This window comes from Chenopodium album, chromosome 24 (genome assembly GCF_948465745.1).
Source record: "Chenopodium album chromosome 24, dcCheAlbu1.1, whole genome shotgun sequence".
Taxonomy (NCBI): domain Eukaryota; kingdom Viridiplantae; phylum Streptophyta; class Magnoliopsida; order Caryophyllales; family Amaranthaceae; genus Chenopodium; species Chenopodium album.
The window spans coordinates 596,490-619,937 of record NC_137857.1 but is presented as its reverse complement, the minus strand read 5'-3'; the positions used below and the strand labels follow the sequence as shown (position 1 = coordinate 619,937).

General features: G+C 35.0%; 2 protein-coding genes across 6 annotated transcripts; one reads left to right on the top strand and one right to left on the bottom strand.

The window, feature by feature from the left end:
• Positions 1–163: 163 nt before the first annotated feature.
• Positions 164–4,309, bottom strand: LOC145611755 (putative receptor-like serine/threonine-protein kinase At5g57670). The gene is made up of 7 exons (XM_081667117.1): positions 3,727–4,309; positions 3,304–3,558; positions 2,802–2,959; positions 2,612–2,691; positions 2,309–2,444; positions 1,927–2,076; positions 164–691 (listed from the first exon to the last, which is right to left on the bottom strand). The coding sequence occupies exons 1-7, from the start codon at positions 3,968–3,970 to the stop codon at positions 515–517; spliced, it is 1,200 nt and encodes a 399-aa protein (XP_081523243.1). The 5' UTR covers positions 3,971–4,309; the 3' UTR covers positions 164–514.
• A 9,191-nt stretch (positions 4,310–13,500) lies between these two features.
• Positions 13,501–22,297, top strand: LOC145611550 (uncharacterized). 5 transcript variants are annotated; one of them, XR_014106402.1, is made up of 3 exons: positions 13,501–14,218; positions 21,066–21,123; positions 21,804–22,297. XR_014106402.1 is itself a non-coding variant. In XM_081666893.1 (2 exons), exon 1 carries the CDS (start codon positions 13,573–13,575, stop codon positions 14,197–14,199), a length of 627 nt encoding a protein of 208 aa, XP_081523019.1. In that variant the 5' UTR covers positions 13,501–13,572; the 3' UTR covers positions 14,200–14,218; positions 21,804–22,297. The 5 variants fall into 5 exon arrangements, 2 of the variants coding, with proteins under 2 accessions (XP_081523019.1, XP_081523020.1); XR_014106403.1 differs by having other exon boundaries at positions 21,045–21,123; XR_014106401.1 differs by having other exon boundaries at positions 21,006–21,123.
• The last annotated feature ends 1,151 nt before the right edge of the window (positions 22,298–23,448 follow it).

The window sequence follows — 23,448 nt, the reverse complement described above, 5'->3', positions numbered from 1 at the left end:
CGATAATAAGGTTAAATAAGCTCAAATACTTTGTAAGTTAAATTTAAACATATTTAGATATGTGAAAAACAAATGATAAAACGCACCTTTAAATCTTCTAAAAATTGCTAAAAGGAAGTGTTAACAAAACAAGAGTGGACTATTTTAATACATTACTGCTCAATACTATTACAACTACTAACTACTTTTACTACACGAGACTACTAGAGCCCTAGTACTAACTTTTGATATAGCACTATAAACTAACAAAAGAACTAAGGAACTTTTGACTCGTATTTTGTGCGTACAAATCAATCAAGAGTTCAAGATCCTTATATCATACAGAGTATATATGTAACAACATGTAACACTAGGAGCCTGACGTAAATAAAATTAACCTCTCATAATCTGTCTAATAAACTCAATCATTTATAGTCTATGTTACAACATTTAAATTCATGTTCCTACAAAGCTTATGTCTTTTTATTTACATGAAAACTATCGCAAATTTTGAATTTTCTTTCCCGCCATAAATTCAATTTGAGCTTCCAGTATAAATTGAATCTTCATGTATTGATGTGGAGAATGAAGAATCACACTCATATTCAAGGTCTTCAAAATCCCAAAACTCTTGATCATGATCTTGGGCTTCTTTCTCTGGCATTTCCCACCTTTCTTCATCTATCTCCCCTCCCATCAACATCTCAAGTACCTATTAATAATTGATAATTAAGTACTAATTAATATAAGTCAATGAAGTGCTCGCGTAGTAAAAATAAACATCACATATCATATTAAAATCTGATGATTAAGAATATGATTGATGTAATTTTGTTATACTTGTACAATTGTTCGTCTATTCTCTTGAACTATATCTTCATCTTAGATAACGTAACATAATGGTCAAATATTCTACGAGCAAAAAATAGCATGTGTAACTATTAATATGAGGCGAATTATTTAGTAACAATTCCAAATTTTCAATGCAAATTATGCAATAATAATTGGGGTCTACTATGTGGAAGAACACAAACATAATATATCAAATCAAATAAATTATATATATATATATATATATATAGCCCCACAAAAAAGTGGTAATTAATCAGTTAATTAATTAGCTAGGTAGCAGAATTAGACAATCTAACAATAATAAAATAAAGTCACATATGATTAGACTAATCATAATCTAGTAACACTTGGGAGGTTGCACATAATGTAAAACATTGCTCGTGTCAAATTTTTTTAGGTTAGGTAGAAGTAGAACATCAGTTGCCTAATTAAATTTTGCTTGAAAAACTCTAAATTAAAATCATAGGCCACCAAACCATCTGGTAAGAAATTTTTAGCATTAATTTATAATTAAGTCATTCACTAGTACACCAAAAATTCACTTATATTCTTTCAAACTCAATTCCTACAAGACAAGAAAGTATTCCTTTAATTTGCATCTTAAATACAAGTATTTTTTTAATTTTCTACATTATACGTAGTATATGAGTTACTATATTATTTTATCTACATATTATTTGTATGAAATACCGATTTTCAGGAAAAGTGATGAGTCGAAAACTTACTTAAAACTCTAATAAGAGATTATTTGTATGAACACTGATTTTAAGGAAAAGTGATGAGTCGAAAACTCAAAACTAACTCTAATAAGAGGACAATATTAACAAGGGATTGTAAAAATCGCTTACTTATTTACTTCTCTAGGGTCTCTACTACGGACTTCGGAGTATCAACTACGCGTGTCATGAACTTATAAGATGAGTAGAGTACTTATAAACAAGCTAAGGGAGTATAACTCAGGAGTCAGGACTAAATTAATTTTATACTCTCTAAAATTTAAATGAACTAGCCAGCATAGCTTAGCATTAATTTTTAAATAACGCGTAAACGTATCATGAGATAGTATCGTATAAAGCTTTTTCGTTACGTTATTACCTCACTCATGGTAGGGCGCCAATTAGTTGATGAACGTATGCAAATAGAAGCAGCAAAAGCCATTCGTCTTAATTCCATTTCATTGTAGGCATCTTCAAGTCTTGGGTCAACCAATTTCTCAATCTCCCCTCGTTTAAGGAAAGGTTTAGCCTGTCATAATCATATATACATTTGACATTAATTAGATAAACAACAAAGATTAAGATTATATTATGTAATCACTATCTATATATTCCAAGAAGCTAAAACCCACAAGAAACCCTAAACATTAGTCAAACATAATAATAAATGTGCAAAAATACAAACTTCTATTTTCTAGATGACATGTAACATAACATAAGATATTAAGAATGGTAAATTGGTAATATCATATTATTCTTACCCAACTGCGTAAGCTTTGATGAGAGGCATCAACTGGTTTTTTCCCGGAAATTAGTTCTAGAAGGAAGACCCCAAATGCAAAAACATCTGTTTTTTCATCAACAATGCCATGGGAGAAATATTCAGGTGCCAAATATCTGCATAATCAAGCCCAAATTGAATCATTAGCATAATAATTAAGTCGGTGACAAAAAAGTTGATTAAAGTTGCCTATTACGACATGTATATCAAACTGAACCAGCACTTCTCATTGGTCAACCAGGCCAACTACACGGGCTGAATGGATAGGAAAAAAAAAACGTACCCGACCGTTCCTTCAATTGGGGCAATTGAGTGATGACTCCATTGGGTTGGAAGCCATTTGGCAAGGCCAAAATCAGAAATCTGTACTTAACCCCATGATGTAATGTTGTTAGTAATCATGTCATCCTTTTGTCAATGAAATATAGGGAACATAACAATAATTATAACAAGTACATAATTGTAAGGTGTACCTGTGGTTCAAAATCTTCACTTAACAATATATTTGTGGCCTTGATATCTCTATGAATAATTCTTCTTTGGCACCCTTTGTGCAAGTAATGTAACCCTTTAGCTGTTCCAATTGCTATCTTGTGCCTCACTTCCCACTCCATCGCTGGATTATTTTGATCTACATTTATTTGGGCAAATTCGAGTTTAACATAATGCCAAAATACTAACACGAGGAACAAAAATCTAGAATGGTTTTCACAAAAAGATAACATTCTTAACTCGACTTTTAATTTTAGACTTTTACTTTTTTTTTTTATAGTCGTAATAATCAATGGTTCAGATTAAACATCTCGAGCAAATGGCTAAGATTAAACCATCAAACGACTTTCCTTTTCCCTAGATTCATTTTCATTTTCACAAAAAAGGTTTTAGATTCATTATCAAATTACTATCGATAATGAAACTTGCCAACTTGAACTAGTAATACGACAACTAAATTCAGACAGAGAGGTCGTAACTTACCATGAAGAACAGAAGCAACAGAGCCTCTAGGAGAGAAGGGGAAAAGAAGATAAAGACCATTATCAATACAACACCCTAAAAGAGAAGAAACATTTGGATGAAAAACATGTCCAATTGTTCCAATCTCTGTTAAAAACTCTCTTTCTCTCTTCTCTTCATTGGTTGCCCTTGTTAGCTTCTTCACTGCTACCATTTCTCCATTTTTTAACTCTCCTTTGTATACCTCTGAATACCCTCCTTTTCCCACCAAATTATCTGTTCACCCACCAAAATTAACAACAATTAAAATTCACAAACCAAACTTTTTTTAAAAAAAACATACCCTTTACTCTGTTCGGAATCAGTTGTCACGTTACCAGTTCAAATTACACTATCAATGTGACTATTAATCCCGAACATCCGGGTTTTTAAAGATGGACTAACCTGAGGAGAAGCCATTGGTAGCAGCAAAGATTTCTTCAAAAGAGTAACATTTCCAAGTGGGTTTCTTAGGAAAAAGATGTGGTTCAATAAACTCAATCTCATTATTTCTATGCTTATTATTATTATTAACAATAATATTATTATCTTCTTCAATTCCAGAATCTTCTAAACTGCTACTGCTGCTTGTACTACGCCTTCCAATAGAAAACAACCTCTTCAAACTTCCAGATCGAATGTACTTCATTTCTCTGTTTTTTTTTTCTTTCTCCCCTGTTTTTTTTTAAAAAAAATTCCTCTGTTTTTTAATATTTTTTTGGAATTTCTGAAAATGTAAGGATTTAAGGGAACAGCATTATATGAAGAACATCAGTACAATGAAATAAATAGCTGCTTTTTTATTTTTTTGGGTGTGAAATTTTGGTTAAGAAGAGAGAGAAAGAAAGAAAGAAGAGATGAATGGAGTAATTGAGATATGAAGAAGTGTGAAGTTGGTAATGTTTAGTTGGTGTTTTTAAATGCAGGAGAGAAAGAGGGAGAATAAAAGGAGAAGTAGGAGGAACTGTTGATGTCCAACAAAGGTGTGTGTGTGTCTCGTCTATAAAATTAATGCCGTTTTCATTTATCCATATAAAGTAGTAACATGTACGGGTGTAATAGGTAGTGTACATCGTTACGAGTAGTGATAAATCAATCTTTAAGGCGTCTTGTAACAAGTGGAGTACGTTTATATTACCTTGCCTCTTTTATAGTTGGATTCCTCTCAATATTGATGGTAATATCGTATTAGTGTAATGGTGAGTTTATTATTGAGGTAAAATTAGATGAGTAATATTATATTTCGTATGTTTTAAGTAAAAGTAATTGAGGTGAATAAATATTATATTCTTTCAAAAAAAAAAAAAAGGTGAATAAATATTATAACTTGTCAAAAGAGATGATTATGGAGCTGATTCGACTGAATTTGTGCCAAATTGACGCAATCAATTGTTACAAGACAAATACATGTGAGTTGCCTCATGAACAAATTTACAGGCTAATCTATGCTTGGAATACGGTTGAATTGAGAAATGAGAAGATAACAATTTGGTAGTTCAACTATCATCAAATCCAAATAATTAAACCACTTTTTAAATCATCGTAAAGTTACTCTATTAATTGACGACATTTTGTAAGTTTTTTTTGTGCATTCACCTAGTCATTTTCCTAAGTAATGAAACAATAGGCAATAAGGCCAATAACACTAGCCATATAGATATAGTACTTGACACAATAACCCTAATTCTCTTTTTGTGAAAGGGTAAAGACTAAAGAGAGAGAAAGACAACACATTAATCTGGAAGAAAATTAAATGATTGAAGGGGACTTTGCTTTAAGGAGCTGGCAGTGGACCATCTATGTACATTAGAGCTCCAAGGTAAGGCTCCTCCAACTGAAATGAATTAATACAATCCTTTTTTTTTTTTTTTTTTTTTTTAAGTTTAAGAATTGTTTTAGTAGTTGGTTTATGTCTTGTTCCCTAGTGTTTTTACAACATTTTGGACGAATGCTATTATTTGTAAACAAACAAACCAACTGAATAGTTGTTACGTTTTTATAGAATTGAAGTAGGAGTAGTAGTTTGGAGTTTTCGGGTCGGAGTTTGGAGATTTTTATTGATCGTGATTCGTTGATATTATACACGAGTGAGACGTTATTAAGAAAATATCATTCTCAATAATGTTTTCACTTGCGTATATTTTGACCGTTGTTGAATTGGCTTCAACTAGTTCATATTGTGTTTAAATTAGGAAAAATTGCCCGTAATAATCCGACCTTTTGGCCGTCCGTCGAAAATAATCCCACCTATGGATTATTTTTAAATAATCCCACCTTTATACCCATTCCGCTATAAATGGTCCCAACCGGTCATGTAACCTGTGATAATAAGTTACTTGACACGTGTCGCCATGTTATTTGTCAAAAAATAAAATTAAAATAAAATAAAATTTTAAAAAAGTTAAATGTTTTTTTAAGAAAAACTAAAAAAAAAAAAAAAAATTAAAAAACACCACCAGCCCAAGCCTTCCCCGCCACCCCTAACACCTCATCCCGGTCACCCAGACCCCCAACCCTGGCGCCGGCGGTGCCTTGAACCCCCTCCCCTGAACACCCCGCCTCTCTCCATCACATAACCACCATCTCCTTCCCTCACGACAGCAGTCACAGCACCAACCTCCGTCGCGAAAGCACCAGCCCCCTACTCCAGAGTCAGCCACCAACAACTCGATCTGTCCACCCTCTCCCTCCCCCTAAACCGCCGACTCGTGGTCCTTCACCCCGAAACCACCAACCACCCTCGAAAACATGTTTCCCCGTCCCGATCCCAGTCCCTCTTCCCATCCCCGTCCAAATTCCGGTCGTTCCTCCCTTTGTCCGTCCCGATTCCAGCCTCTCTCCTTCACACGATTCCGGCCTCTCTCTCTCCTACCTCCGTCGCAATTCCGGCCTCTCTCTCCTTCCTCCGTCGTGGTGGTTTCATATGTGGGTGCGGTTCTAGGGTTTAGGTTGGGTGGTGGCGGGTATGGTGGTGGCTGAATTGGTGTTGCTTAGTGGGTGGTGGTGATTTTTTACTTTTTCTTTTTATTTATTTTTTAGACTAATCAAGAAGTGACACGTGTAAATTCTACTTAAAAAAAAAATTACCTGCTCAACCGGTTCTAAGTAAAATGGGACCATTTATAGCGGGGTGGGTATAAAGGTGGGAGTTATTTAAAAATAATTCATAGGTGGGATTATTTTCAGCGGACGGCCAAAAAGTCGGATTATTGCGGGCAATTTTTCCTTTAAATTAAGTGTCTATTTGTTATTGTTTTCACAGTTTTTTTAGAACTAAAAACATGATTAAGTAAATTAGAAATATAAATGATACTTAAATATAAGTTTTATCTCATGTTTGTTTTATACGAAGTAAAATATATTACAGTATGTGTCTTTAAAATTAAAAAGTAAAAGTTGTTAGTGTGCATGCATGCCTAATTGCCTAGGGATTCTTTGGGAAAGGGAAGGGGAGTTGTTGGTGTCGGCATAATTCTATTGATTAGTGTTTTAATTATAGGTTTGATATGTAGTATTTCGTATTTGCTTACAATTTTATTCTCTTTTACAATTGATGCTTTAGGTTGACAATTTCTTCATAATGAATGAACTAGCTAATTAAATAATTAATGAGGTAATAAGCTATATAATAAACGTTTAATTATGGATGTGATGTGATGACAGAACAAAACGGGCAAATTGTCAATTATATATCTAAAATCAAAGTTAATATAATTAAAAACAGTAAATTAAACATGTTCATTGCATGGTAGATGATGTACAAGTATACAACCATGCATGAAATCAAAGATACATGTCGTGATCTTTACCGACTAATTAACAATTGGATTATTGACAAATTGAAATCAATATGAATTTTGTCATTATAAAGGGGTGGAAATTTTGAATGTCTAATAAATCATCCTTATATAAGATGCATTAATAGTAACATTATTATAATATGTCATTGTCAATTGAAAGATGATAATACTAAATTGGTGTCATATAGCATTCAAAGAAAGATTCATTAATAGAGATTTAATTAATTATTTTACCAATAGATGAGAAACTTTTATAAATCATAATAAGCTTTTATGACGATAACCTTGTTTTACTAGTATCATAAGATATATAGTGAATTATGGTCAATTTGTCATTATTGCAACTTGAAGCAAATATGTGCATATATTGACAAGATTGCTAATACATGAAAATTATGTTAATATAAACAATAAATTTAGCGCGGTAGCGCCCGCCAGTTTAGATAGTCGATCTATATACATAATCTACACAAATTTAGAAAAACATTTAGTTGCTGAGTTGTAATATTTTCCAAACTTGTATGGCCTATTTCACGTGAGTTGATGAAAATATTTGTTTTCCTTTCAAAGGCGATGAACGTATCATTTCTTCTCAATATTGTATTTTTTATTTCTAACACTACACTTTATTATGCATTATTACACTATCTAAGAATGTAACCATGGTTACTCGTCAATTATATAGATGGGAGCCTTTAATTCAAATAAACTACACAACCATGTTTTGTTCTTTCTTTAGATTAGACTAATATAATAACATATGAATTGCAAGGAGCCAAGTAAAAGAAGAATAGCTTGATCTTGATAAAAGAACCTATCATTAAATAGCTTTCCATGTCTCAATTAAATTGACAACGAACTTTAAAATCAATCGAATTTGATGCAAGCTTTGACCTAGCTAGATGAAACTTTGACCTTGAACGTGTATTTCATTTCCTTTGGTTAGTTTAGTAATTTTACATCCATACATTTTGCTCCAATCACGTTAATACTTGTAATTATTATAAGCTAGAGTAAATTTTATTTACTATTGTTCATTTTTTTACTATAGTTAATTTTCTTACCTCTTGTTAATATAAACATCAAAAGACTCAAAGGAGTGGAGCGTGACGAGCATCTCAAAACAGTTGTAATGTTTTGCTTTAATTGCTAACATTAGAATTAAAATATGTTTAATACATGAATTGATGTTTTTAATACGAAATTAAGGTCTTAAGATAATAAGGATTCCAAACTGTATATAGCTTGTAGGATTCATGAGGTTATCACGCTTCCATAACAATTCTTTTTTACTACTCATAAGCTCTTAGCTACTTATCTCCTTTGCTATTAGTCTTATTACTACGAATTGAATGGTTTGATTTTTGGCAATATTTATAAATTAACCTTTATTTTGACTAACTTTTATGCTTTATAAATAAGAAAAATATGTTTACTGTGACCTTGTTAGATTTATCTTAATGTTTTTTTATTTATTGATAACTAACTAGATATATTTACAATTGAATTTACGTATTGATAAATGTGATATAGGAAAGCTAATTTGATATGGATGAAGTACTTAGCTAGTATGGTTGTGCGTAGAATTAGTTCTATTTGATGGTTTTTCGACGTGAAGGCAAAAAAAAAAAAAAATGAGAAATTAAAATGTAACATACGTAGTAGGATTTTATAATATGCTATTAATTTGTGAAAGGATCTTGCTAACAAGCATCTGAGGATGTAGATAAGTATTTAAAATATTTCTTAAAATGGTATAAATTTTGGAATGTATGTCAAAATAACACATGAATCGGTGTAATAATTTTTTTCAACTTTTTTTTTCAAGTTAATAACACTACTTTTAATCATCTTATCTAACACTCTGGTCATCGTTAACTTTTGTCGAAATTACAAAGTTACAATTACAAGATTAGAGAACTCTTCTTTTAAGGACAGATAGAGATAAATTAGGAGGGTTGGTAAGTGTAACAGTGTGATACCCATATTTTTGGTAATTATTTTCAATTCTTAAGTATAAGTAGTATTTGGTAACTATGAATGTACGTAGACGACTGAAGTAAGGCAACAAACGGTGTTCCATTAGTTCGCCAAGGTTTCCCGACGGTAACAAATTAAAACCCGGAATCCCCAAACTCACATAGGTTCTCCATCAACGAATATTTGTCGCGTTGTACCACTGCTTCGCCGAGTGAATCCTCGAACTACGAGTCCTGCAACAACAAAAAGTCATTTCGAGTAAATATATATAGTTGAAAATACCCTAAACTAACATAAAGTACAACGTCAATGGTGGGACGATTAGTCGAAGGCAAGACGAACAATACCGGCTTCATAGATTCGAGGTCTCGTATGCATCGTTCCAAGCATATGGCCAGGTCAACATTCCCGGCCTCGAAGTTATGACACCGTTATATTTTCCGCCTTGCCCCTGGTGAGATTTTTGTGTGTATTCTTCCTAGCGTCTGACAATGGACACAACCAACCTCAGGTCCGGAGAAGGAATCAACATTGAATAACTATATTATAGCAACATTGAGTTGCCTACCTTCCCCTATAGAGCTTTATATTGTACCTCTTGTAAAATCTTAGTGAATACCCGACTGACAGTAACACAATAATAGGTCAAAAACTTGTGAAAATGAGATAATAACACCCCGTTTTTTTGGTGGAATCCAAAGAATGGGTATTAATCTACATTTTGACACTATTGTTATTCTACAAAAAGAATTTTGTGGGCCCCAAAAAGGGAAAATACAGGAAAAAAGGCAGTGATAGGCAAAATATGAAATCTGCTGAAACAATCCAGAAGATGGAAAAAAGGTTGGGAATAAGAGGGGGTGGGTTTTTAACACTTTTTACATCCCATATTTCCCTTATTGTGCTTTTTTCGAGGTTCGAGACCGACACCGAGAATACGGTGATTGACCCCAAAACAAGGTGATTGGGGGACAGTTTGGGTTGTTGGTGATTGTTTACATGAGATATGATACTAAACATGAATAGTTTGTTCAAATATATCAATCAAGTCAACATAACACATCACACATCATATCAATCAACACACATGTGAATAGTAACAATGAATAGTCACTATTGTCAAATCAACACACATGTAAATAGTAACAATGAATAGTCACTATTGTCAAATCAATCATCATATCATATAATGTGTTCATTTCCATTACTATTGTCAAATCACATCACTGTTATGATTATATCATATCACGTCACTATTTTACCCATATTACATCACTTATACAGCATAATTATACTTTTATGACATCATTATTATCAATTCATGTTATATTATGACATCACAGCAATAAAAATTTATTTTCATAATATAACATCATTAAAGTCAAGTCACATCACTTCTTATACACTACAAGAAAAATGTCTTTTCGTAGCGATTATTTTGTAGCGATTGTACATTCGCTGCAATATACAACTATGTTTGTGAAATAATTAAGGAAGTCACATCATTTTACAATCGCCATGGTTTTCCCATATAAAATGGATACGGAAAACATAATAATACATATCCACACTATTTTTACACATTTATATAATTTTGAGAAATCGTATCATTTACAATCACCACTAAATCCCAAAAATCGATACGAAAAGCCTTTTCTACACTAAATATATAAATATTGTTTGACAAAGAATACATAAAATATGTCATAGCTTATTAGGGAAACATTTAATATAAGAGTTTGAGATTGCACGTTCGAATCTTGTAAAGATCATATATATGCATGTTTTTTTTTTTTGAAGAAAATGAGTTCAACATTTATAGCGATTGTAATCGCTACAATAATCACCACGATTGGATGTAGTTCTTCGTATCGATTATTGAAGCCAACCCCAGCGATATTTAAAACCACTATTAAAGGCTAAGGCAACGGGGGATATTGTATCGAATGACCATTCGTTGGGAAAGATTTTTGTTGCAATTACAATCGATACTAAAGGTTAAAATAATCGCTACGAAAAGGTTATTTTCTTGTAGTGATATACTTTGATGACATCATTATAGCCAAGTCACATCACTTCAATAATATACTTATATGACATCACTATAAATATATGACATCATTGTAGTCAAGTCACATCACATTATTACACTTATATGACATCACTATATTTCATGAATTTCAAAATAGAGTTAAAACTTAAACTTGGTACTTTATGGACATTTTTATCGGTGTCTTATGGTTTCAAACCTCCTTATATGACCCCAGGAGTCATCCAACACATTCAGTTCAATTTTTGAAAAAATGTCAAAAAATGATCCGAAATTCTGTATTATAGCCTTTAATTTTGGAAAATTTTCCACTTACTTTGACAGGAAATAAAAATTGTCGAGATGCTTACCATGGACCCTAATACACCACGGGAGTCTATTTGGGTGAGTGTAACCATCCAATATGCCTTTAAACAGTTAATTTACCCGTTCAAAACTTGCACCGATTTCGTGAACTCAAGCCTACCACGGACATTTATGACAACATATAATGGTCACATATGGTTTCAAACGGCAATATATGACCCTAAAATGTATCCCCTAAGGTCTCAAGACTTTTCTCCACCGGGCCCCGTAACCTCCAAAATTCCTCAAAAAAACGTGGATAATAGCCTTCAATTTTGGAATTTTTTTGACCTTTTTTTGCTCGAAAATAAATATTGACGAGATGTTTACCATGGTCCCTATTACCCTCCAGGAGTCCAATTGGGAGGGTTGAACCATCCAATTTGCCTTAAAACGGTCAATTTACCCGTTTGAAACTTGCACCGATTTCAAGAACTCAAGCCTATCACGGACGTTTTTGACAACATATAATGGTCATATATGGTTCCACACGTCATTATATGACCCTAAGATGAATCCCCTAGGGTCTCAACACTTTTCGCCACCGGGTTTCGTAACATAAAAAATTCCTCAAAAAGCGTGGATAATAGCCTTCAATTTTGGAATTTTTTGACCTTTTTTCACTCGGAAATAAATATTGACGAGATTTTTACCATGATCCCTAATATCCTCCAGGAGTCTAATTGGGTGAGTGAAACCATCCAATTTGCCTTAAAACGGTCAATTTACTCGTTTTTGTACACGCCTCTTGTATTGGCTATAAGCTATCACGGGGCCTGTGCGTAGCCGGGTAATGGTCATATATGGGTCGAAACAATATTATATGACCCCGGGATGCATCCCGTAATGTTACGTGAAATTCCGACACCGGGTCCGACACCTCCTAAATCGCTTTGCCTTCATATTTTGCTTCCGTATATCATTTTTCACCCAAGATTATGCATCCAAGTACTTTCAAGGGTTCCCAAAGGCCTTTGGAGTCATAAATAGTGCCCGAAATCATTTAATTCATCCTTAATCATCATGTCTTAAGGGCCTTGGGAGTTGCAAATAGTGCCCAGAACCCGGTATGCCTTGTCCTTGGGTGCACATGTCTTGTGCACATGCCACACAGCCCCTTATACCTTCCAACATCCCAACACTTAGTTTTTGTGACTTGTCTTAATCCCGTACTTAGAATTTTTTAGCATACGAGATGCATCGCTAACCTCGTTTTTCTAAATATAGGTGTTTTTAGGGAATAGGGTTGGGGGGTGGGACGAAGCGTATTTAAGTCGTCTACTCGTCTGTAAAGGATTCAACCCGCCGCTCGGTAGAAATTGTACTTCAAGGTTGGTTTCGTGTTTGAAATTTAAATTTAAATAAGGTTTGGTGATTAATAATGTTTGAGGCTCACTAGTTGTGAAAACCAGAGTGTGGGGAGGTTTTCAAAGGTAAATTGATTCAGAGTCTGTTCCATTCGCCTTATTTTCACTTATTTCAAGTGTAATAAGTTTAGATCAGGAAAAATAAGTATTGATAAGGCTTATCTGAGTATAAATTTTAACTAAAATATGTTTTAATAAGGTTTTTAGATAAGTGAAAATCAGGTCAATTGTACATTTGTACACACTCTAAATATTTTATAATTTAAAAATAATACGAGAAATATTTTGTCTTCTTTAGATGGTCGGATATTATATGTACAAAGATATATTAGTTAAGCATTTCACCCTTTTAATTGGTTCGATAATCAAAGACCAATCTTTATATGTTTAAACTTAATTAGAATTAGTTGTGTAAAAAATAAAACTTAGTTAAAACACAAAGTTTCATATGTAGTCAGTCACACCGATTTAATTAGAGGTTAATCGGTTAATTAAGATTAATCTAGGTAGGATTACTCGGTCAATGTTTACTCAGTTAGAGATTACCGAGTTATTATCTTGGTGTGTTTTAGCCGGCCACACGACTCGTTAAAACCATCAAAGCCCTCCAAAATTCTCTCCAAAGTCCTCTCTTCACTTGGTTGTCAAAAAACAAAAAAAAAACTCTTCACTTCACTCTACTCTCAACCTTCTCTCACAAAACCATCAAATGGGCGACCGTGGCCGAGAGGACCGCGATCGAGACCGTGACCACCGCGACCGCGGCCGCGTTGACAGAGACCGCGACCGAGACCACCGCGATCGCGACCGTCGGAGGGAGGTAGACGACCGTGACCGTGACCGCCACCGAGACCGACGCTCCCGCCACGCCCGCTCGCGCTCACGCTCACCAGACCGGCGCCGCCGCTCCCGCTCACACTCCGAAGCACGGTCCCGTTCCAGGTCCCGCTCCGTCGAACGGTCGCGCCGTCACCACCACCACTCACGGAGGAGAGAGAATGACGACTACGATGACACCGACCGCAATGTCGTCTCCGAATTCGTAGAAGGAATTGCTAAGGAACAGAAGAAGAAGAAATCGGATCGAAGAGAGGATAGAGAGAAGAGTCAGAACAATGATAATGGCGGTTTTAATGGTGAAGAAGGTGGTGAAGATGATGAAATTGAGATGATGAAGAAATTAGGGATTCCAGTAGGGTTTGATAGTACGAAAGGGAAACCTGTTCCTGGTGCTGATGTTAGTGGTGTTCGTGCTGTTACGAAGCGTCAGCCTCGACAGTATATGAATCGTAGAGGTGGATTTAATCGTCCTTTGCCTGCTGAGCGTAATCGCTAGGGTTTCTTCACTTCTCAAGGTTAGGGTTTATAATTGGTTTTGTTGAAGTTGTAATTTTATTTTGTTTAGTTATGTTTTAGTTTGCTCAGATTATGTTTTGCTTGCAGTGTGAATCGTGAATTTTGTGATTTACTGTTTGTTTATTGAGCTAAACATGTTTGTGTGTAGTGAAAATCTTTGTCATCGGATTACTTGATTGGCCTATGTATTGAATTCACCGCGTATTCGAATCATTGATGGAAAATTTGTCGTGGAAACCAGGTTTGGGAGTGTGGGAGTGAGTTCTTATGTAATGTCTTTGTTTTTTTGGAGAATAATTGCACATACTGTGAAGAAACTAACAGGATTTTGAATGCACATAACTACATACCGTCACATATTCTGTTTGTTGGACCTTAATGCCTATAGGTGGGTGCTTCGGACAAATCACTACTTACCTAGGTTGCATCTTAGTTGTACAAAATGAAGTACTCCGCATAATGTCTGGCTTATAAGTTGCCTCTTCACTGCTGGTTAAAAATTGGGGCAAGTGTCCCAACAACTTCTAGGTGTTACATGTATTAGCTTTATGCAAAAGCTAATGTGAGGTTTAACACAAATTCATTAGGGCTTCAGCATCAAGGTTCAGCAGGAACAATGTCATCTCCATTCTATGCTCTAAATCCGTAATGATTAGTAAGGTGATTTAGTGCTTATGTGCATAATGTACACATGGTCACCTTGCATGTTGTGCCTTAATTATAAGCCATAAAACCTCGTGTGTTGCACCTTGCATGTGCGTTAAGTTCAGAACATAGGTTGTGGGCTCTCTTTTAGAAGTCAGGTTTTTCTGTAAGTATGCTGATTTACGCTATTGAATTGGACTTATCTCATTGTGCATTTTTATGGGTTCATTTTTAGGGAAATAGTGTCTGAACTCTGAAGTTTCTTCACTGTTCATACTAGTACTAAACTTGGTTTTAAAAAGCGCGCCTTAGGCGCGCCTAGGCGCAAGGCGCACTCAGACGCAGCCTGCTGCGCTTTAGCTAATGCAGGCGCAGGTACCTACAAAAGGCGAGCGCGCGCAAGGCGCGCGCCTCATGAGCTTTATAGTGATAGGCGCTGAATGCTTAATTAAAAGGCACGTGCTTTCTGTTTTTTTTTTTTAAATAAAAAAAAAAAGAAATTTAAAATACTTGACACAATCGGGGAGAGAGAAAATTCAATAGATCCCCAAATTACAAACCTTAAAATCCTAAATTAAGGAGAGAGAAGTCAAGGAAGCCACCACCAATCCACTCGCAGCCATTGGCCGGCCCCTTCGCTGCCACCAGCCGCCACACTTCCCAGCCACCTGACTGCTCCATACCAAGAAAAGAAATCGTTTGGCACAAGCTCGTTTAAATGGCATGGTCTATGTTATATATAATCGAGCTTTGCAACGCCGATAAGAGAGGCGAAACACCATTGACCCCATTCTTTGGATGATATTGATGAAAATAATGAGTGGCTACTTGGGAAAATGGATGAAAACTTGAAGGAATAACTTGTGTTTGAAGGTGATGACGTGACATGGAGTGCGGTTAGTAAAGCCACCGGGGCTAATGAGCCTTCCTATGCTACTAGAGGGGTATCAAGGGTTAGAAACAATGCTCCATCATCATCCAGAGGGAATAAAAGGAAGGGACCAATGGTGATTGATAATGATGAGGATGATGATGTTGATGATGATAGTGATGATGATGATGATGAGTGGGAGGAGGACATTGGTGAAGATGCGGATAATGAAGATGTTGAAGACTTTGATGTTGATTTGGAGACTCTTTAGTGCTTTAGGAAACCATCCACTACCCTATGTTTGCTTTTCTTTCTCTCTTTTAATTAAACTATGCTAATTATGTCTTACTCTAACTAGTCTTTAAGTACTTGTCTAATACTTTTGCGTTTTAATTAGTTATCGATGATTTTTGTCAAATTACGCTTCCCTTTATGCATTTATAATAGATGTGATATGTTGCTTTAAGTACAATATTAGTTTAGAAATCATTTGGAGGGTTTTAGGGTCGTAAGGTGCGCCTCGCCTACGAAAGGCGCGCGCCTGTGCCTTGCGCCTAGGCTCCAGGGACCTTTTGCGCCTTGGTGCGCCTCACGCCTTTTAAAACCAAGGTACTAAAGTGACACTCCTTTTGTCATCTTAATGCTCTTAACAAGCTTGTCATTCATCCTGTTCCTAAGCATTTCTTAATTCGTGAGGAATATAGAAATTCTTCAAGTTAGGTGTACATTGTCATCCATTTGAAGTAGAATGAATTTAGTGTCAATGTAATTGTTTTTGTGGACTCTTAGTGTTTCAGTTTTTGGCTCTCCTTATCTAGTGTGGACTTTGCAGCAAGGATTCTTTATCATATTATTGTCTGTATTAGCATGTCAATTTAAGAAATTAATAATGGCTAAGATGAGAATTTGGTATCACTTCTGCAGATTTATTAGGAAGGATAAAAAACAATTACGGCCAACATGATTAGACATAGTATGATTGCAACATCTGTGTTGGTGAGATATAAAAGATTGAAAGAAGAGGCTTAGATGGTTTTAGGTTATAATGAAGGAGGCTTTTAAATGCCGAGTAGCTGAGGTGAGCCCGTGTAAGGTAACAAGTCGTTGCAAGAGATTAAGAAACTCCCACTACAAAATAAGAAGAGATGGCTGAAGTGTAAGAAACTGGGCATCAGTGGGGTCATCCTCATTGATGGATGCCCTTTTTTCCTTTTGGTGTATGTCTTGGATTGCCTTATCATGAGGAGTGTTGTAGATTTTGTTGGTGATTTAAAACTAAGTGGAGGGAGGTAGTGAATATCTCAGTTTTCGATTTGGCTTTTTCTTTCTTTTCAATGACCCCAGAGAAGTTTAGGGATGCGTTTTTGAGTTTCTCCTTTATAAAGCTCTTGACTTGAATATAGTGGTTGGAAAATTTTAGGCTGGCATTGGTCAATGCAGATATTTGTACTTTAGATTGTTGTGCTGAGGTGTATAAATCTTAATTTCCCTTTTTTTTTCGGAGGTAATTAGAACAAGTGCTTGTTGGGTCCTTTTGGAGAGTATCATGAATGGGTGAAGGGATTTAGTCTTCACCATCTGGTTGTATATGCTAACCAAACTATATTTGCCAAGCATTCTTCTGCTGATGTTTTCACCCATGTAAAGTCTTTGTGGGCATGGCTCAGAAGGTAAATAACTTAGTGGGAAATTTTTAGCGGTAGTTTGGCACGGGTTTAGAGAGTATAGAAGAGATAGGTGTGTTAGGATTCAATGTGGATATAGAAGAAGGGGCTCCCAGTTTATGGAATTTTGTGTAAAGTAAGATCTCCTTGGTAGTAAAATAAATGGCCATGGTGTTTTTCTACGGAGCATAACTACTTGTTTTTTGTAATGGATTAGCCTAGGGGGAAGTTACACTCATGGTAAAGCAAATTCGTTCGTCATTACTAGCTTGGAGAAGGCTACCAATTGGTTAGAGGTATGAGAAGAAAGGAAGTGAGAAAAGCTATATATAGATTATTTGATAAGAAAATAAGAACATTGTTGTGAGTTTAGTTTACTTTGATTAATTTGTAGTGGGAAACTACAGAAGGTCTAGGATTGTAAGCCACAGTTTGATGATTTATTCACATTTAACTACAATCAAATATCAAACTTTCCACAAATTTTCTTCTTCTTCCCATTTGAATTGTTTCTGATTTAGTCTATAACATTCTCGTAGCCCAGATGAGTAGGACTAGGGTTGGTAATGTGGGATGCATTTTGCGGAACTTGTGGCTTCGACACTAGCATGTAAGTTTACCTCGGAAATGTCTCATTCCCCCTCCCCTTGTTTCTGGTGGATAAAATCAGCTACTTTGCTTTGCGAAGCCAATCTTTTTTTTTTAGTTTCCTTTAGCCATCCCTTTCATCTTCCTTTGATTCTTAATCCTCTTATTGCATCTGTTATGGTGCAAGAAGGCGAGATTTTTATATGGAACTTTCAATTGTGGTTTTGGGAGATACCAACGAAATGCACTGTCTAAGATATGTGACTTCTGCATTAAATACCTGTGGAATTTTAGTCATTGACTAATTCTTTTGCTTCTGCTTGGAGACATCAGACAACTTAGGCAATGCAAGTTTAATCAATTTTTTCCTTCTGGATGAGCAGCCTTCTTGCCTGGCATCTTTATCTATATGTACTTATCACTTCCTATTGCAGTGTGAGAGGGCGACACTGTTTCATAGTATATCCTTATAAAATAGAGGAAAGTATGGAACTCGCACTATATTTGGCTGTTTAATGTTCAAAAGTCTCATTATAAGACTTTTTAGAGTTAGATTGGTGTTTATCGTGGGAAAATCTTTTGTTGCATATTATATTCTTATAATGTAGAGGAAATTAGGGAGCTCGCTATATATTGGGCTGTTTAATGTTCTAAATTTCCGTCATCTTATGTATTGAGTTTTGGATTTATTCTTGTGGATTGGAATTCTTATATATTGAGTTTTGGATTTATTCTTGTGGATTGGAATTTTCTCATTGTATTTGTTTACTTAATAGTTTATGTTATCCCATATGATGATGGTTACAGACTTACAGTAGGATGACATTTCTATGATGAAACAACTAGTTAAAACAGATACTATACTTGTGCATGATGTTATTAGATATTATTTGGCAGGCAATGGATATAAAAAGGCAAAGAAATATAAAATTTATGGCTGAAGAACCGTGGATCATCCTTTCAGCCTTAAATTCACTTACCAGTACACCGAAGTATTCAATATAAGGAAAGAAGGTGTGTTCCACAACATCGTGGAGACATCAAATAGAGAGATTGATGGAAGAAGCTCATACTTCTCCTTCTTCAATGCGTCCTTGAGGAAAAAAGTTGTATAAGGACATGAAAAGATCTTTTAGTGGTCGAATACGAAGAAAAAAGTGGCAGTGTTTGACTTGTCAAAAGGTGAAGATTGAACACCAAAGACCATATGGGAAGGTTCAATCCTTAGAGGTGCTGAAATAAAAGTGGGATTCAATTTCCATGGATTTTGCTAGATTGGTTGTGTGGAATTTCAGAAAATGAATAATGTAGAAAATACCATAGGAATTTAGGAGAAAGAGTGAGGAAAACTGTGTTGGTGTTTGTGGTTTTTTGAAGCCCTAATGGTGTTATGGAGTACGGTAGAGGAGGAGAGATAAAATTGGTTTAGATGGGCGAGATGGGATTTTTGTATTGTGGTTCCGAGGAGATAAAAGAGAAGAAGGTGAATTGATAGTTTTGTGTAGCTTTTTAGATTAAGCATTTCTTTTTTTTTTTTTAATTTTTTTTTTATTGAAATCTTCTCCATTGGAGCTCTATAAGTGATGGTGTGAAGAAGATTATGAGTTTAGGATAAAGAAAGAGGAAGAAGGTGGGATTCTGCACCAAAAAAAAAAAAAAAAAAAAAAAGAGGAGAACTGGTGGTAGGGTATTATACCTCAAGGTGAAGGTGTGATGTGGTGCTGTGGAGTACGGTAGTGGGGAAGAGAGTTTGGTTCTAAAAGATGGTGGAGAAGCCATAGCAGAAAGAAAGGTGGATTGTGGGTAGGTGAAGGAGATGATTAGGAAAATTGTGCTTTTGGGGATGGGTCACTTCTGTGATGTTTCTCTCTTTTCTCATTAGCTACTTCACTTGCATAGATTTTAAAAAGGAGGGTGTATGATTCCACTTGCATTGGTTTTAGGAAAGGAGGGAGTGTTTGTTAACAATTGTAAATGTTTATAACTTTACACGTTTATACTCCCGGACTATATTTTGAAACTTAAGGTTCTGCCCCTTGAAAAGAAAGAGAAGTTAAAGGTTTTTAGAGTAAGTGTAGACCAAACAAAGGCCCTTTCTCAGTGTGTTTATGTATAGCTATTGGAGAAACTGTACAACCCTTTTGGATAAAGCTTTTTTAGATTGTGGGAATAAGGTGGATCCCTCTATTCTTGCATTTGATATATTTCTATTTCTATAGCTTTTGGTCTATAGAGCCTTTGGGTCCCCCAGCCCCCCCCCCCCCCCCCCCCCCCCCTCTCCTACCAAAATAGTTTTTGTGCCTGTGTGTCTATCTATGGCTTTAAGTTAATGGAAGAGGAATGGTGGCACCTGAAATTGTATGTAATAGTGCTACAGTCTATACATGTCAATTGCTGGATGTGATTGTACCTAAATACCTAATGGTGCAGTGATGCACAATATATTACATTAAAAAAAACTTGAATATAATTTGTTCTAAAAATCGCGTTGGACTGGAGGCTGATTGAGACTTCACCTAGTTTAATCTCTACAAGCATATTTTCATATGCAATGCAGTTACGAAGGTGGTACATCTAAATAAGAAAAAGCCATGCTTGCTGCGGGTAGGAGGGTGAACCCAAAAAAATTTCCAAACTTGCTGAACTGGATATTCATGTTATATGCTTATATCCACTTGTGCACCTTGTGTCATTCATACTCCATGGAAGTATGTATACGCTCAAGGGATGATTCTGCTTTCTACATAGGATTGAAGGTGTGTTGAATAGAGGTTGTGGAACATTTTTTATATAGTAAACGGGGTTTCTGGAAGTTGGACAATCAGAACTGTCTTTGTACCATGCTAGTTTTAGTTGGAGTGGTGTATCTTTGATTGTTGATGCCAGTATGCTTTGTCTTCTTATATCTTTCCAATTATTAGGGACTATGTGATTTTGATTTTTAATCATTAAATAGTGCAACTACTTAACTAGAAGCTGATGCGATTCTGCGTTCCTGAATTTTTCTGTTTGATACAGAATTTGCAGTTACTTTCAGACTGAATGAAGCCTATGTAGCTTGTTTTGTGCATTTTGTAGAGTTTATATTTTTTGAAGATTGCAACTGCAGAATGAACGAACTTTCAAAACTTGCAAGGTAAACAGTCTTCTGAATGGTTGTTAACATGGACTTTGTGAAAAAATATTTACTTCCAAATGGATTGTTTTATTGTGAAGTTGTATGCTGGGTCTTAAGTGAACGATTATAATTGTTGTGATCATTACCCTTCTTGTTTGCGCTAATTGTCTATGGAGAGATCTGTTTAGGATGACATTATGTGACGGGCAGGGGATATGGAACAGTTGTAAGTCAAATAGAGCCTGTCCTTGTTTTTAGCTTGTCCTTTACTTGTTTCATTACAAAATTACATATGAATGAATCCATTATCATTCCCTGCAATTTGCGACCGCCTATCAAACGTGCAATTAGGAGTATGCTGAGTGATGAAATTATCAGCAATTAAAAAGGGTAGTAATGGGTATTGAAGGTTCTTTAATAATGTTGAAAAGGGTTTTGGTGTTGAAAAGTCCTAGCAAGTAATGTTGGAGGAAGTAGTTGGGCTTGGGCCACAATTAATTGGGGATACTGTTTTAAAAGGAGTGTCATAAGTCGGTATATATCGATATATAGTTATAGATTACACTTTATATATTTGTTCAAAAGTCGGCACATCATCATTTGGATGAAAAAAGTCTTTGGTAAGGTTTAGGAGGATTTTATGTACGACGTGATAATCCTTGATTGATCTTGTTAATGAGTGAAACTTCCTATTCCAGGTTCATGAATCGTGTTCATCCTTGGAGATTCTTGACTACATCAACTAGTAGCGAAAGCCAAGGTCAGACGGAAATTTACCAATACTGTTGTAATTCAGCAAGGGATTGGAGTTCTTGAATATGTTGTGACAATAGAAGTTAACAAAACACTGCTGTAAATTTCAGCCTTGTTGCTTGATCATGCAGCGTCCCAACTCTCAGCTCGATCTATAACCCATATATGTCATTTAGTCCCTATTGGAGTAGTTGGTTCAAGAAACCCCCTCATCCAGTAACGTTGTTTTGCTAGTTTAGTCTGCTGGAATGATCCGTCCGTAACCAAATATGCTAATGACAGTAGTACCTAGAAGAGAATCTTGTTTTCCAGTGGTTTGCCATTTGCGCTTGGGCTACGGCAAACAATGAGCAAAGACCCTTCTTTGATTTATTTACGTGCGATTATCAGTTTATCACTATGGTTACTTTGAGAACAATATTATCAGATTATCAGTTTATTGGAGCGTATCAATAATAATATGGCTCAATATACTTTACCCATAACTTGGTGTTCATGTTACTTCGTATAATTAAGCATTAAGAAGTAGAGAGACATTTTTGCTGTATTAATAATGTTGCAAATAAGCATTTAATTTGGTTTTAAGATTAATACTACTAGTAATTTAGAAATATATGACAAAATAACAAGAATACTAATCTCATTTTTTATCTCTGCTTTTTTATTTTTTAATCTTCAACCATGAACGGACTTTTAGGCCTAAAATTTACCAACTTATCATCTTTTCCGCATAGACTAAAGATAAGAAATTGTAGAAGAGGACAAACTTTAATGGTTTACCCAATTGTATAAAATTTAATCTGTTTAAAATTCACTTAATTAGACAACCCATTCGGTGCATTTGATTACTCTTTTGTCTATATCTCAAGAAAAGATTTCCATACCTTCTAAACTAAACACCTTATTAGGTGTGATTGGTTTATATATTCTTTGTTTAGCATCACTCAGTATCCTATGTATACTTGGGTGTAATTTTTTTAAAAAATTATAATTAATGTACTTTGTAGTACAATATAGGTCGTAATTTTTTGTAAATTTATCATCTAGATAATATATGCATGTATAATACATTTAAAATATTAATTTAGATGATATATTTAGACATTGAGGACATCCGAGTATATAATTGACATGTTTAAAACAAATTAGTGATGGTGTCCGTCCTTTCCCCATGACGTCTAAAATTGGGAAGAATTGGGTGCTTTGAATACGGAGCATCTTAGCATCATGTGATTGGAGGGGGTGTGGCATGTTTCGCTGGGCAGTTACTCATATTATCGGTGAATCCGTGAATATAAATGCGAAAGAACCTGATTCACAGGTCTCTTCAAATCAAAGAGATAAAAAGGGAAACTAAAAACATATTTTTTGCCTTTCCGAAAAAACAAAAGTGTATTTCTTTAGTTCTTTTTATACCGCTAAAATACAATTTGGTCTGATTTGGTTACGGTTCAAACTAATCTATGTACAGCCCTACATGCAACCATTTGACTTTTATATTATTCATTTTGACTAACATTGATAATTTATACACCGTAGTTAAGAAAATAGGGTTATATGTAGCCCTAAAAAGGGTTATATATAAGCATT

Excerpts from the sequence above, each read along its gene's own strand:
- LOC145611550 (XM_081666893.1), top strand. The coding sequence starts at position 13,573 with ATGGGCGACCGTGGCCGAGAGGACCGCGATCGAGACCGTGACCACCGC.
- LOC145611755 (XM_081667117.1), bottom strand. The coding sequence starts at position 3,970 with ATGAAGTACATTCGATCTGGAAGTTTGAAGAGGTTGTTTTCTATTGGA. Across the intron at positions 3,559-3,726 it reads TACCAATGGCTTCTCCTCAG|ATAATTTGGTGGGAAAAGGA; the intron begins GTTAGTCCATCT and ends GTGGGTGAACAG. Across the intron at positions 2,692-2,801 it reads GTGAAGATTTTGAACCACAG|ATTTCTGATTTTGGCCTTGC; the intron begins GTACACCTTACA and ends GGTTAAGTACAG.